General features: G+C 49.3%; 5 protein-coding genes across 5 annotated transcripts; 3 read left to right on the top strand and 2 right to left on the bottom strand.

Annotated features, from left to right (window-relative positions):
• Positions 1-1,372: 1,372 nt before the first annotated feature.
• On the bottom strand, positions 1,373-4,223 carry DFJ58DRAFT_265199 (kinase-like domain-containing protein). Its single transcript, XM_041379546.1, has 8 exons — positions 4,072-4,223; positions 3,675-4,022; positions 3,237-3,623; positions 3,092-3,187; positions 2,722-3,045; positions 2,569-2,676; positions 2,448-2,518; positions 1,373-2,400 (listed from the first exon to the last, which is right to left on the bottom strand). The coding sequence occupies exons 1-8, from the start codon at positions 4,129-4,131 to the stop codon at positions 1,644-1,646; spliced, it is 2,151 nt and encodes a 716-aa protein (XP_041245970.1). The 5' UTR covers positions 4,132-4,223; the 3' UTR covers positions 1,373-1,643.
• Positions 4,224-4,495: 272 nt separating this feature from the next.
• On the top strand, positions 4,496-6,423 carry DFJ58DRAFT_839797 (uncharacterized protein; the record flags this gene model as incomplete). Its single annotated transcript, XM_041392555.1, is given in 7 exon segments — positions 4,496-4,603; positions 4,623-4,769; positions 5,001-5,124; positions 5,178-5,401; positions 5,454-5,529; positions 5,583-5,991; positions 6,048-6,423. The coding sequence occupies 7 exon segments, from the start codon at positions 4,496-4,498 to the stop codon at positions 6,421-6,423; spliced, it is 1,464 nt and encodes a 487-aa protein (XP_041245969.1).
• A 944-nt stretch (positions 6,424-7,367) lies between these two features.
• Positions 7,368-8,475, top strand: DFJ58DRAFT_265119 (copper fist DNA binding domain-containing protein). The gene is made up of 4 exons (XM_041379544.1): positions 7,368-7,510; positions 7,568-7,773; positions 7,837-7,941; positions 8,000-8,475. Exons 1-4 carry the CDS (start codon positions 7,455-7,457, stop codon positions 8,380-8,382), a joined length of 750 nt encoding a protein of 249 aa, XP_041245968.1. The 5' UTR covers positions 7,368-7,454; the 3' UTR covers positions 8,383-8,475.
• Positions 8,320-9,788, top strand: DFJ58DRAFT_265167 (uncharacterized protein). Its single transcript, XM_041379545.1, has 2 exons — positions 8,320-9,215; positions 9,261-9,788. The coding sequence occupies exons 1-2, from the start codon at positions 8,514-8,516 to the stop codon at positions 9,744-9,746; spliced, it is 1,188 nt and encodes a 395-aa protein (XP_041245967.1). The 5' UTR covers positions 8,320-8,513; the 3' UTR covers positions 9,747-9,788.
• DFJ58DRAFT_873441 (uncharacterized protein) lies at positions 9,422-12,262 on the bottom strand (the record flags this gene model as incomplete). The annotated part of the gene is made up of 9 exons (XM_041394371.1): positions 9,422-9,970; positions 10,380-10,456; positions 10,512-10,662; positions 10,720-11,113; positions 11,167-11,239; positions 11,289-11,432; positions 11,481-11,638; positions 11,687-11,805; positions 11,858-12,262. The coding sequence occupies 9 exons, from the start codon at positions 12,260-12,262 to the stop codon at positions 9,830-9,832; spliced, it is 1,662 nt and encodes a 553-aa protein (XP_041245966.1). The 3' UTR covers positions 9,422-9,829.
• Positions 12,263-12,358: the final 96 nt, after the last annotated feature.

Below are 12,358 nucleotides of genomic sequence, written 5' to 3'. Positions count from 1 at the left end.
CTCGCCGTCTCTTTACAACCTGGGAAGAATGACTGTAGAGCACTAGTTGTTATGAATTTGACACATAACAACGGGTACTCTACGTATATTGGGTTGAAGGTGGGAGTCATGAACAGTGTTGAGGATGTATGCAGAGAGTATCGTGATGAATGATTCCGCATCTGAGTCCCTGACACAAAGCAGAACAGGAGAGGAAATCAGGAGAAGCTATAAGGTGGCAGGTGAGTCTTCATACTATATCAGTCATAATAGCGACTTATGTATTCCTGCAGTTGCAGTTTGAGGGTCTGAGTGTCATGCTTCTTTCTCGTGTTCTCGATGCAAGACTCGCAAGTTGAATGTAGAACTGATTAAATATCATAATTTGACTAATCTCAGTGGCCCTTTACTATGTAACAAGCAAGGACGCAGGTGGCACTTCCAAAGTACTCCAGATGGATTGATCTGGATCGCATTTGGCGCCGTTCTTCCACCAAGATGCATAGAACGCTGTCGAAACCTCCATCGCCAACGGCTTCACACAGATGTCCGCGAATGGAGAGAGTTTGGACACCGCCATCAAGACCTCCAGTACGACGCGCTCCGCTCTCTTCGTCGCCACCTACAAAGCTTGAGGATTCATGGACGTGTACTATCCACAAAACGTTTCAAAGCGCTAGCCGACGAAGAATAAGCACCATTAATATTGCTTCTATAACTTTCCTCTCAATGTCTATGCGCACTTAGTTAATGCATTTGTCAAATATTAGTTAGGCATGGGAGGCCCCAAGCACAGTCCTATGAGACGCTCGCCAAAGGCGTTGCACGTGGAGGTCAATCTCCTCCAGGCAAACCAAATATCCATAGCCATTTACTGGGTGAAAGCGATACTAAGAGGAAAAAATGGGTATTATATTCGGAATGCATAAAGTAGGGGTATACATTCCAGTCCATAAAGAAGCAAAAGAAGTCCATTGTCAAACACACGAAGCGCAAGAAGCACAGCAAGACGATAAAGCTTGAAACAACAGGAGAAACAGCCTTCCACGACTGAACACAAGAAATAAAATCAAGGAGGGAAACGGAAGGATAGATGTGCGAAGCCATGCACTGGTTTTTCATCCTGCGGCGCGTTAACGCAGCACAAGGATTTTCGGATTTTCTTGGGCAAGGGTCGAAAGGGCGAGGAGGGAGGAAAACAGGGACCCATGCCAAAGGATGCCGAGGTCGGAGAAGGGGGGCGACGTAAAACGAGCGACCTGGCGAGAACAAAACAGCAACCACCCTACAGAAAACTCACAACTCAACACCGAAACAGGCAGCGAACGGGGACAAGAAAAAGTGGATGACAAAGAACGCCCCGGGCCAAATGTGGAAGACAGTATCCGCTGAAGTGATGTCGCGCTTGATGAACCAGTAGCACCCGGCGCCAAGGACGAATTAGGATGTACGAGAAAGACAAAAATGAAGATGTTGTGCAGACAAGAAAGCAGGTGAGAAAGCAGGTGACAGAGATAAAGCAGGGTATATGAAAGAGCAGAACAGGCACCGGTTGCAGATTCGAGAGATCCAACGGGAATAGGGCCTAACCTGGACAGCGGAAGGATCCAGGATAACGACCAGCAGCAAAACAGGGAAAGGCCTCGAGGGTACGACGACAACACCTAGGCAGTGAGGTCAAGGGTCTTACGTTCATCCCCGACCATTACATGAGCACTAGGAATAGGATGCCAGAGGCGACTGATCCATCGCTTGAAGCCCGAGTTTCGAGACGGGGAGCCAATTCCTTTCGGTGACAAATGCGTAGGAGATGCGACAAGGGTCGCGTTAGGCGATGGAGTGGCGGAAGAAGGCGATGGAGTGACGCGTAAATTCTTTCGCCCCGGACGAGGCTTCTCTCTTCGGTCGACGCGGCGGATGAAAGACTCGAGGCTTCGCACAGGAATTGGACCGGAATAATTATCGCATGGCTGAAGTTGTGGAACACCTTCGCCCAGAGGTGCATTACGACGCAGGAAATGACGAAACGACCAGTTCGATGAAGCACGCGAGAGTTCAGCAGCCCCAGAAGCCCAATTAGCACGTATTTCGTCGCCGTCCACCAACGTAGTCCCAGGCGTGGCACAAGCAGGACGAGTGGTTTGCTGCTCCTTCTTTTCCGGTGCCGGTGGGCGGGAGAAGAGCTTGGCAACGATTTTCTGAAGACCTTGTATGCCATTCTTAGCCTTGATTCTCCACAAGGCTTGAGCGCGGTGACGCTCCCGCTTCAACACCGGGGAAATGAAATTGAAGTTGGGCAGCGGGTCGTCCGATGGTTCACATTGGCCAAGCGAGATGGGAACTGTGGATGGCGTGTCCTTCTCTTCAACCACGGGAATGCAAAGCAGAGGAAGTGTCCGTTTCTCGACTTTTTTCCAGTCACTAAAACTATTTAGCACAGGGATCGAATGATCAGAGTAGACTCTCACATCGACGCAAAGAATGGGTGATTAAGCATAGCCTCGTACAAAGGCCTGCTTGTGACATCTTTCTCAAGCATCTGTGCAAACGTCAATGACCCTGAATGAACAAACACCAAGTGAGACGTACATTACGCAGGAGATCCTGAGCCTCAGGATGGAAATCGCTAACAAAGAAAGGCTCAAACCCAACAATGCCATCGGCTATGTGAAGACCGTCAACCGTAGCCCAGGGGGTCTAAACCAAGGTGAGAAATAATCTATCGAAGAGTGTAAGACTTACCCTTCCGGTGAGCATCTCGTACAACATGACACCCACCGCCCAAAAGTCGATTGCGAAACCATATTTGGCACCCAAGATAAGTTCCGGCGCCATATACTCTGCAGTACCGCAGAGTGAACTCGCAAGATAGGGCGCTTGCGATAGGCCGGTGAAAGTCCCCGTGGGGTTGTAGGGAGAAAATGATTTCGGATCATCGAGCGTGAAGACCTTGGCTAAACCTAGATCTGCGATTACGAGATGACCATGGGAGTCGATAAGAATATTCGACGGTTTGATATCCCTGTGGATGACACCTTGACAGTGGAGATGATAAACACCAACAAGCTACTTTGGTCAGAATGCAGATCGCAACCATAGGAAGAACGCTCACAAGTTCTGCCGTATAAAACCTTGCTTGTTCGACTGGAAGGATCCGGCGCGGATAAGTGCGAATAACGTCATGGAGATCGCCTCCTGAATAGAACGCCTGTCATAGGGCATAAGCCAATCCAACCACCGCACGTGCGATCACTCACAAGAGCTAGATAGAGGCATTGTGCGTCCTGAAAGCCTGCCTCGACTTGCATACAATGAGCATCACCTATGACCCGCTTCAGGGCATCCAGCTCGACTCGAAATTGCTGGAGATCGCATAAAGCCGCGCCTTGCCTCCTGATGACTTTTAACGCCATGGTTTTGTTCGTAATCTTGTCTTCGACACGGTAAACGACGCCGTTCGCGCCAGCACCGAGCCTCGCACGGATAATGAAGTCGCTGAGGCTTGTTTCATTCTTGAAATTGGATCGCGGTACAACTCCGTTGGGGGAGCCCGTCGAGGGGTTGAGAACTGTTGTGCCGGACATGTTCTGTTTGTATAGTACCATGCGATTAGGAGCATGAATAGGGCTCAAGATGTCCATTGCCTATGGCACCCCGTAAATAAGCACCACTGAATGTCATGAAATCTTACGTACTTTGCGGTCTTTAGCAAAGAACGCCTCAATGAAGTCCAAGATAAATACCCTTCTCCTGATATCGAGTACGTCTGGGTCGTGGTACGCATTGTCAAGACCTTCAAGCGCCTCAGTCTCTCCCACGGCAGAATCCGTGGAGGTGAGGACGGGCAGAAGGATACCAGTTGCAGAGATCATGATGCTTGCGCTAGAGGGCCACGCGACGATGGTGACAGCATGACCGCCAGATGGTGCGAGAGTAGAACCAGACACGTCATATTTAGGCACCGGGACGCGATTGACCTTATTGAAGACAAAGGAGTTCTTGGTCGACTTGATGCTATTCCATGCTTTGGACAAGGACTTGGCCTTGAAAGCGTCAGAATGTACGATAAAAACGAATATGAAGGATACTTACTGGCTTGGTTATCAAGCGTTCGCCAGCTCGTCCTTCGTAGAATAGTTGAAGAGCAACCATGTTGAGAGCTTGACGTGAATAAAGAGCGTAAAGTGTAGAAAGAACGTCGGGAATGCAGTCGATGGTGAAGATGGCGGATGGAAAACTTCATCGACAGAATGCAGTCTTTTATTCATGTCTGCCCCAGGCTGAATTACAATGGGTACGTTAGGAAGTAACAGTCAAAAAAGTAATTTGTATTCAGACTACTCAGCTGGACTCGAAGTTGCTTGATAGCATAAAAGGAAGATGGGTTCAGGAAACTCACCACAGCAATCTATCATGTCATTTGAAGACGCATGTAGGACCGGTTTAAGACATGCACTGGAACATTCTGCTCTAGACCGAGCATCCCACAGGGAACAATAACAGATATTGAACATCCATGCAGAGCAGAGGGAATGAGCAAGATAGATTAATGTGGTTGCATGTTCAGTCAGAATTGTCCTTGCACCTCGAAGATCTTGTCGACCGTATTCCTAGACCACCCAAAGTATGAAATAACTTGGAAGACCGGCCAGAGCAATGCTGCATTATCTGAATCATATCACGTCAATACGTGCACGAGACACGACTGCTTGGTTGAGAATCAATCGATCAGTATCCCCGAAGAATTTGGGGAGATGACCTGCCTTACACTGGTAGCGAGGCTGCTACGAGTACGTAGACCGTGCATATGCCGAGAGTGACAAAGCCGTTCCTCGTGAAGGACATGTGGGTGCAAGACTGTCACACTTATTTTTTGATGGCAGAGATATTGAGCAGGACTTCGACAACCATCTAGCGTCTGCAGGAGGCACTATACATAGTCAAGTGCTCAACGTGAATTGATGTTGTCGCGTCGGTCATAATAATTTGCTTACATAATAATCATTGAAACTTTTTTGCAGTTCATCAAAGTCCCACTACAGCTGCCCTCGAGTGAAAATACCTCAGCAATGGCGACACCAGTTACGCTACCTTCCCTGCCCCCGTCCTGGACCCCACCCTCGGAACCAGCTTCCTCCATCTCTCGTGAGTCTCTCGTTGTGATTATTTCACTTGATGGCATATCCTCATTCACACAGCATTTGTCCAGCGTAGGCTCATTCCTGCAGGCTCAGCCTACCTGGCTCACATAAAACGCACACTTAACAACTTGACCTTTGACGAGCATGACAAACAGCTCGAAGAGGAGCGGAAACGCCTCGAGTTGCTTAACGCAGATGGCCTGAATGGGGAGGACGACCTTGGCGTCGGAGATGAGGAAGAATCTCCTGAACTCCTTCTACTTGATGCAAAGGAGTGGAAGGTATGCATATCGGGTCTTTTACTACGATCTAAACTTTAGATATCATTTGCAGAAACAAGACCATTATCAGGTCCTCGGATTGTCACACCTGCGATTCAAGGCGACGCCCGAGCAAATAAAGATTGCCCGTATGTGGCGTTGCTAGCATCCTCGGACTTTCTGACGTATCAATACTCCACAGATCGCAAGAAAGTTCTAAAACACCATCCAGACAAGAAAGCCGGTGCATCGCACACTACGAACGATGATGCATTCTTCAAGTGCATACAAAAAGCAAATGAGGTTCTCACGAACCCTGAGCGGCGGCGCCAGTTCGACTCTGTCGACCCCGTCTGCCTATCTGTCGAAGAGGATGATCCTTCTGCCTCCGATTTCAAAGGCCAAGAAAAAGACACTGCACTCTTTTTCAGAACATTTGCACCTATCTTTGAGAGGGAGGCACGATTCAGCAAGAAATTACCCGTTCCAATGTTAGGCGAGAACGACGACTCAAAAGAGAGCGTCCAGGCTTTCTATGATTTCTGGTATAACTTTGACAGCTGGCGATCATTTGAATACCTGGACAAGGAGGTGAATGAAGGAAGCGATAAGTAAGTAATAGGGACCACGAGGCTGTGCCGTATCAGCTCATGCACTTCTCCCGCAGCCGTGATGATAAAAGGTATACCGAGAAAAAGAACAAAACTGAACGAGCTCGTCGAAAGAAAGAGGACATTACTCGTCTCCGTAATCTTGTGGACCTTACTCTTAATCTTGATCCTCGAATCAAGCGGATCAAACAGGAAGAAAAGGAGGCTCGGGAGGCGAAGAAGAAAACCAAAGGCGGAATGAGCGCTGCTGAACAGAAGGCCAAAGCAGAAGAAGATAAGCGTAAAGCTGAGGAAGAGGCTCAGAGGAAGGAGGAAGAAGAGAAGGTGGCACGGGCAGAGGCCAAAAAAGCAAAGGCTGCGGCAGCAAATGCAGCTAAAAAGGCAAGAAGACAACAGCGCGCCGCGGACGCCGATGAGGTTGCGCCATCATAAAATTATACTGTTAGTCGTCTCGTGCCGATACCATGCGCCTTCGTACTCTCACCACTGCGGAATGTCATAAGTATTGAGACCGCATTTGCATTTTGGAAATTTTGCATGTAAAACGTTGTTTGCAATAGGCTTCGAAGATATGATGTACCCGTAGATGGGAGTTCAAGAAGTGAAAGAAGGTAATATCTGATGGCCCCGGTCAAATTCCAGGTGTCACGGTTTCTATCCCAGCTCGCTAGAGTGCCAGTGCAGCTGCCACCCCTGACACGCGCCCAAAGCACAGCAGTGCTGCAAGGCAAATAGAACCATCGCGAGGACGGCAGATTATGATAGATTGGAAACTCGCGGACAGAGTGACGTTGACGTGAATCAAGTATCCACTTTATGAGGGGTAAGATGTTTGATCGAAGACAAGACCGCCGATCAGAACTGATGAATATTGGTTCACGTATCACCGAGTCGCATGGCAGGCTGACACGATACCACACTCGAAGTATATCAGGACACAGGGGGTATATGGTCCCTTAGGGGTGGAGATATGATACTAGAGGTGTGAACTGTTAGCAACATGGAACACGAATAACACTTAGCACGGGAATACCACGGAATTCAAGTTCAAAGTTTCAGCGGTTGCCAAAGAAAACAAAAATACAGCAACAACCGGTCCTCTGGCAGAAAGAGCTCAATCAACGGATACCATAAGTTGGTGTGTGCTAGTTCATGTTTGGTCGTTTATTGTTCTTTGTTTGGATTTCGTGGCAAAGAAGAGATGCAAGGAGCTCGATTAAAGGATGGACACTCCGGGCCTGTCAACCTTCGTCAACAGTCCTTTTTCTTCCAATTTTATGGTCCTTAAAGACCCTCTTGCCTTCGTACCGATGTTTCTCATATCCTGGTAACCTACACTTTACGTCGCGGGCGGTGAAGTACCACCATTTTGTCCGGGACGGTACACTACCCCTTGTATTTTTTTTTCTTACCAATATCATCTACAAACATGGTAGGAGACCCAACCAATCGTGTTCATCACAATGTCTTCTAATCCATCTATCATTCAGGTTCTCGTCAGTGATAAGAAATATGCGTGGTATGTCTTTTCATTTCGTCCTATCCCCATGATTGACCTCAGATGAACTCTTTGCAGTGAAACGTGCATAAAGGGGCATCGCTCATCAGCATGTAAACACACCGATCGTCCCCTTTTCGAAATTAAGAAAAAAGGTCGTCCAGTTACTCAGTGTGAGCACTGTAGAGAACTACGAAAAACAAAACAAGTACACGTCAAATGTTCATGTGGATCTCAAGATCAAGGCACCCCCGGCGCCCACGAGGCGTCCCACAGCAAGAAGGGTACGCCTCATTTGTCGCTGAAATTAAGTTGTCTTATCTTTAAGGCCTCTTCTTTTTCTCTAGGGATGCCGAAGTTACCGACTACTGCTGCGTTTCCTAATGGCCTTCCCGAGGCCCTTGAAACGCTAGCTACATTGCTGCCGGCATCGGACGACTCAGATCACAGCGGTAGGCCAGAAGCGCCATATTTCTCTCGCCATCATCTTCAGTATTGACTTTAAATAAGGTGAAACTTCTCCAACTGGCTGTAGATGTAGCTCCAGTGGCCCTTGCAATTGTTGTACCCCTCGCAAGCCTGCCACTCGCCGTCGCTTCTCCGGTGCAGAGCCTCCTAAACGAGACAAACTTCATTCGGACTCCTCAAAACACCACGAATCCCTATCTCCTCCTCTTTCATCTCACGTCTTAGCACGCATTGCTGAGCTCCGTCCAGTACTTCCCAGACCGGCTCACAGGCAACTCCCTCTCGATGGCTCCTTACATAATCCATCTTCGGGCGTCCCTCACGGTCATAGCATCCGCCATCATAGCTACGACTTCAGTCCTACGGTCGCGCCTACGGGTACACTCACTCAGATCACCCTCACGATCAAAAGGGGTCGTCATTAACTGGTGATTTACGCACATTTGCTGGACGTTCTGTTCAATCCCAACAGCAAGCCCTGAGAAGTCAGACGGTACCAGATGCCTGGTCGCCTGCTGAGGCCTTCCCCTCTGTCTGCGCCTGTGGTGACTCATGCATGTGTCCTGGATGTACCTTGCACAACAATCCACCAATAACCGGTGGGGCTACCTATGCCTCGTGCAGTAACCCATCCACCTGCGCCTTTTGTCTCGATTGCACCATATTGTCCATACCAGCAGGCAATCCGCCTCCTAACATTGACTCATCCTCTGATCCATCACAATCGCAAGAATTTGATGAATGGCTCAGACAAGTCGCACTTAGCCCGGGCATCTCAAATTCCCAACCGAACTTCAACCCGTATGAACTGACCACGCCTCAAATACAGTCCTATCAAAACGGAAGACCGCGGTTACCTGAAACTCCGTCTCCGCCGGCAGAGTGCTGCGGTGGGCGGTGTAAATGTCCTCGTAATTCTTGTGCTTGCCTTCCAGACTGCTGTGGGTGCTGTCTAGGTTGTCAGTGTGATAATCACTGTAATGACGCGCGGTCGCGAACGACGTTTGCGGTATCTGGTGAACGGGGTTTGTGTTGCAGAAAGGCTGACTCAAATACGAACGCTCCTTCAGCTGGGAGGCGCCTCCCTGATTTCATGGCTATGACGAATATCCGTGATCAGTCGTCTGCCTCCGGGGCGGGCGGTCAAGGGTACTATGGTCAGCAGGGAGCATTTGTGGATTACTCCGAGGCTCCGAGTCGATCGTCCTCCGGTTCGTCCTTGTCAAGTCGTATGCCCACGAGACCTCCATCCGGACCGGTGAGTATCCGAGGTTGTCCGTTACAGACTGCGACTGATCTGTAGTTTTCACGATCTTCTAGGATTCTAGGCTGCTGGGGCAGAGTGGCCCGAATTCCAGTAGTAGATCGCCGCCGGCGCACGTCGGACCTTCCGGGAGTACCCGTGGTTTTGCTACCTATGCGGAGTCCGAAAGGACTCGTGGGGCTGCAACGTACTCGAACTATAACCCGTCGCTGGATGCAATGCGCTTCGACTAGGGAAGCCTGCCACGGAGTGAATTCTTATGGATCTGATGCTATTGCTCTTCTTTCATTTTTACGTTGTGCTTGTCTACTTCTTGCGGCTCGCTGGTCTACTGATGGACATGCAGTGGCCGTGATTGCCCCTTATTTATATTTTCTTCTCGTTACATTTTTTTTGCCTTCTCTCGACGCTACGCCTTGCTCGATGGACGCGATAGAGACTCGTCTAGAACGTCTACAGAGCTTTTTTCTTCCCATTACCACACGTAACTTTCCATGTACCTTGCTACAGCAACAGATTTTATAATTATCCATCGTTAGCCGCTCGGTTTGTACGACGGCATTTACTCTGACCCAGCATCCCCAACATAAAGTTTATTTTCATTCAAGTCAGCATAAAACATCCATTGATTCCATTCGGTCCTCCTCGGTATAGGTCAAGACGTTTTCCTTGTCCTGATTGGCATGACTCTCCGCTTCTGAAAACTGCAACTGCTCCAATAACACACGATTATGGTTCTCTACATCAATCTGATGCGAAAAGTCAGGTAAATATTTTGGCATGCGAATAATATTGGACATGCCTTGATCGGCGGAGGCCACTGGAGATCCAGTAGCTCGGCGCCTTCTGGAAGCGCCATCGAATACAAGAGAAGGTAAGGCCCCGCACCTAGATGCAGGCCCACCGAGTCTTCCAAAACATTTGCCTCGGATACCTTTGGTGTGTGTGAACTTCACGACAGGTACATCATCAAGGTCTCGCATACCTGGCTAATGGATGTATCCTCTATCCTCCACCACGCACCCTTCTCTTGTACATAGGAATAGAGGTGCTTCCTGCCATACAGACCGTCGTGAACAAGTACTTGCGCGGAGATCATACTACCGACGGATTAAAAAACCATTCTGGTTGGGATGTGACGTAAAATAGGTGACTTACTCTGGCGCGTTGGAGTTCAGGGCAATCTAGAAGCGTTGCGGCTTGATCACGCATCTTCGCAATGTTGATGTCCGAGACTATGACGGATGTGGATAGTCAGTAGCCCGTCAAGCAGAACTACCTGCGTGCTACCTTTGATTTCCTTCTCTACCTGAGCGAGGATATTCTTTAGTTTTTGAGCCATAATTTGGGTGACACGAGCACGCTCGTCGTCGCCCTTCGCATCTGCTACATTCTCGTAATAGTATATCGATGACCGCAGGTCCGCTAGGGTGTCTTTGTCCTGAGAACCAGTCCAGGTCAGTGCAGGGGATGATACAGCAAGCTGCAAAGGACAAACATTGAAATGCGTCAAGGATTTGTTATGCAACACCAGCTTTTGAATTTCTGCATGAAGGTCCCGCTGCTGCACCCTCTTGCTCTCTGCCAGCTCAATATTTTCCTTAAGGAACTGGTCGAGATAGATGTGCTTCGGGTATTTAAATGGCTTGCGCTCGCCCGTGACAGTGCCCGAGCGCGCGAGATGAAATGCAATCATCTCCGAGGGCTCGAAAATAACCTGGCGCTTGATATCATCCTTATTACTGGAAAGCTGCGCAGAAAGGCGACCGACGAGGTCATTCGTTTCGCTCCGTCCAAGGGCTTCGACACGGACGATGGAAGCATCTTGCAGGAGCTCTCCGGGTTCGTCGTCGAAATTGCTGTTCCCATATTGGAACTGCATGATGCGCTGTCTGCGCATTATATATCAGTGAGACAGAGAAGAGCAGTCGATTCCACGTAGTACTTTGCCTGTCCAGTACGAATGAATTCATGGGTGAACACTTTGTCGAGGGCGCCTGCTACCTTTTCGAAGAATCCTGGTTCTTCATTGATTATCACGCATACAAGCAGCTCAAAGAAACGCACGTTGAGATAGCTCGCCCGGAGATTGCGCCGGGTTTGACCAGGGCTCAGGCTTGAACCCCTCCAGCACCTCATGAGCGTCCAGGTCCACAAGCTTTGCGAGATCCATGTTGGTGAATGTTTCGACGAGCTTCCACATGAGGAGCTCTTAAGCACTATTAGCAACGATTATAGAATAGCATAAAACACGTTTACCTGGCCCATTCTTTGGGGGTTCAGCTTCCGTTGCGCCTTCGGGCAGAGCTGGCCGCCAATTTGCAACGCGTTCACGAATCTGTGGAACATAGAAAAGCGCGTGCAGAACCAGAGCTGCGTATACCATCGTATGTTTCGTTGGACGTAAAGTGACAGGCCTGCGGGGATGCCTTTAGTAGAGGGAGATGAATGAATTAGAGACATACCAGCCTTCCTTCCGCCATTGCTGGTCGAGGGGTAAAGGTTGGTATTCATCGCCAGTATCAGCCTGCTCAAAGCTAGCTTGTATAGCGCGATCCAGGTCGTCCGCAGCAACATCATTCTGCTAAACACAGTATCAATATAAAGGCAGTAACATGAAGCACGGACTAACCCACATTCGAAGGCACCATCGCCCAATTGGCATCAGGAGGCCGTTCGCTCGGTCCAAACATCGGACCCTCTTGGGAGGCTGTCTCGAGTGACGCTTTCAAAGCGCGCGAAAACTCGTCATTCTGATCGTCGTCACCCGTGAGGTCGATATTGATCGGTGAGCTCGGGCGAACAGCAGCAGGAGCCAACGGTCTGGGCTGGTTTATCTCCATCTGCGAGTGCGACGTCCATAACGACGACTGTGTGTCTTCTCCCCTGTCGCCCTCGATCATGGCGGAAGCTGCTTTCTCTACATCGCCATCGAATTTCCGTAGGACGCGCCTGGCTACTTCATGGTCCACACTTCCATCCATCAATGTGGTCAAAATCTCAATGCTATTAGATTCTTTCGCCTCATCGTGATAGTGCATACTTGACGAACTTGCGAATAGATAAAGTTAAGTGTGCTGATAGTTGGCTAGCAGAGTGGATTGCGTCAGGATCTAACCTGGCTTGGTGGCCTACCC

The sequence above is a fragment of the Suillus subalutaceus genome, assembly GCF_016647625.1.
Source record: "Suillus subalutaceus strain FC151 chromosome Unknown DFJ58scaffold_30, whole genome shotgun sequence".
Taxonomy (NCBI): domain Eukaryota; kingdom Fungi; phylum Basidiomycota; class Agaricomycetes; order Boletales; family Suillaceae; genus Suillus; species Suillus subalutaceus.
This window is presented reverse-complemented; position numbering and strand designations above follow the sequence as displayed.

Bases quoted from the DNA above. Each gene is read 5' to 3' on its own strand.
- DFJ58DRAFT_265119 (XM_041379544.1), top strand. From the start codon at position 7,455: ATGTCTTCTAATCCATCTATCATTCAGGTTCTCGTCAGTGATAAGAAA. The intron at 7,511-7,567 runs GTATGTCTTTTC...AACTCTTTGCAG, and splicing joins AGTGATAAGAAATATGCGTG to TGAAACGTGCATAAAGGGGC. The intron at 7,942-7,999 runs GTAGGCCAGAAG...ACTTTAAATAAG, and splicing joins GGACGACTCAGATCACAGCG to GTGAAACTTCTCCAACTGGC.
- DFJ58DRAFT_265199 (XM_041379546.1), bottom strand. From the start codon at position 4,131: ATGGTTGCTCTTCAACTATTCTACGAAGGACGAGCTGGCGAACGCTTG. The intron at 3,046-3,091 runs GTGAGCGTTCTT...TGACCAAAGTAG, and splicing joins GGTTTTATACGGCAGAACTT to CTTGTTGGTGTTTATCATCT. The intron at 2,519-2,568 runs GTACGTCTCACT...ACGTTTGCACAG, and splicing joins CTCAGGATCTCCTGCGTAAT to ATGCTTGAGAAAGATGTCAC.
- DFJ58DRAFT_265167 (XM_041379545.1), top strand. From the start codon at position 8,514: ATGTGTCCTGGATGTACCTTGCACAACAATCCACCAATAACCGGTGGG. The intron at 9,216-9,260 runs GTGAGTATCCGA...ACTGATCTGTAG, and splicing joins CGAGACCTCCATCCGGACCG to TTTTCACGATCTTCTAGGAT.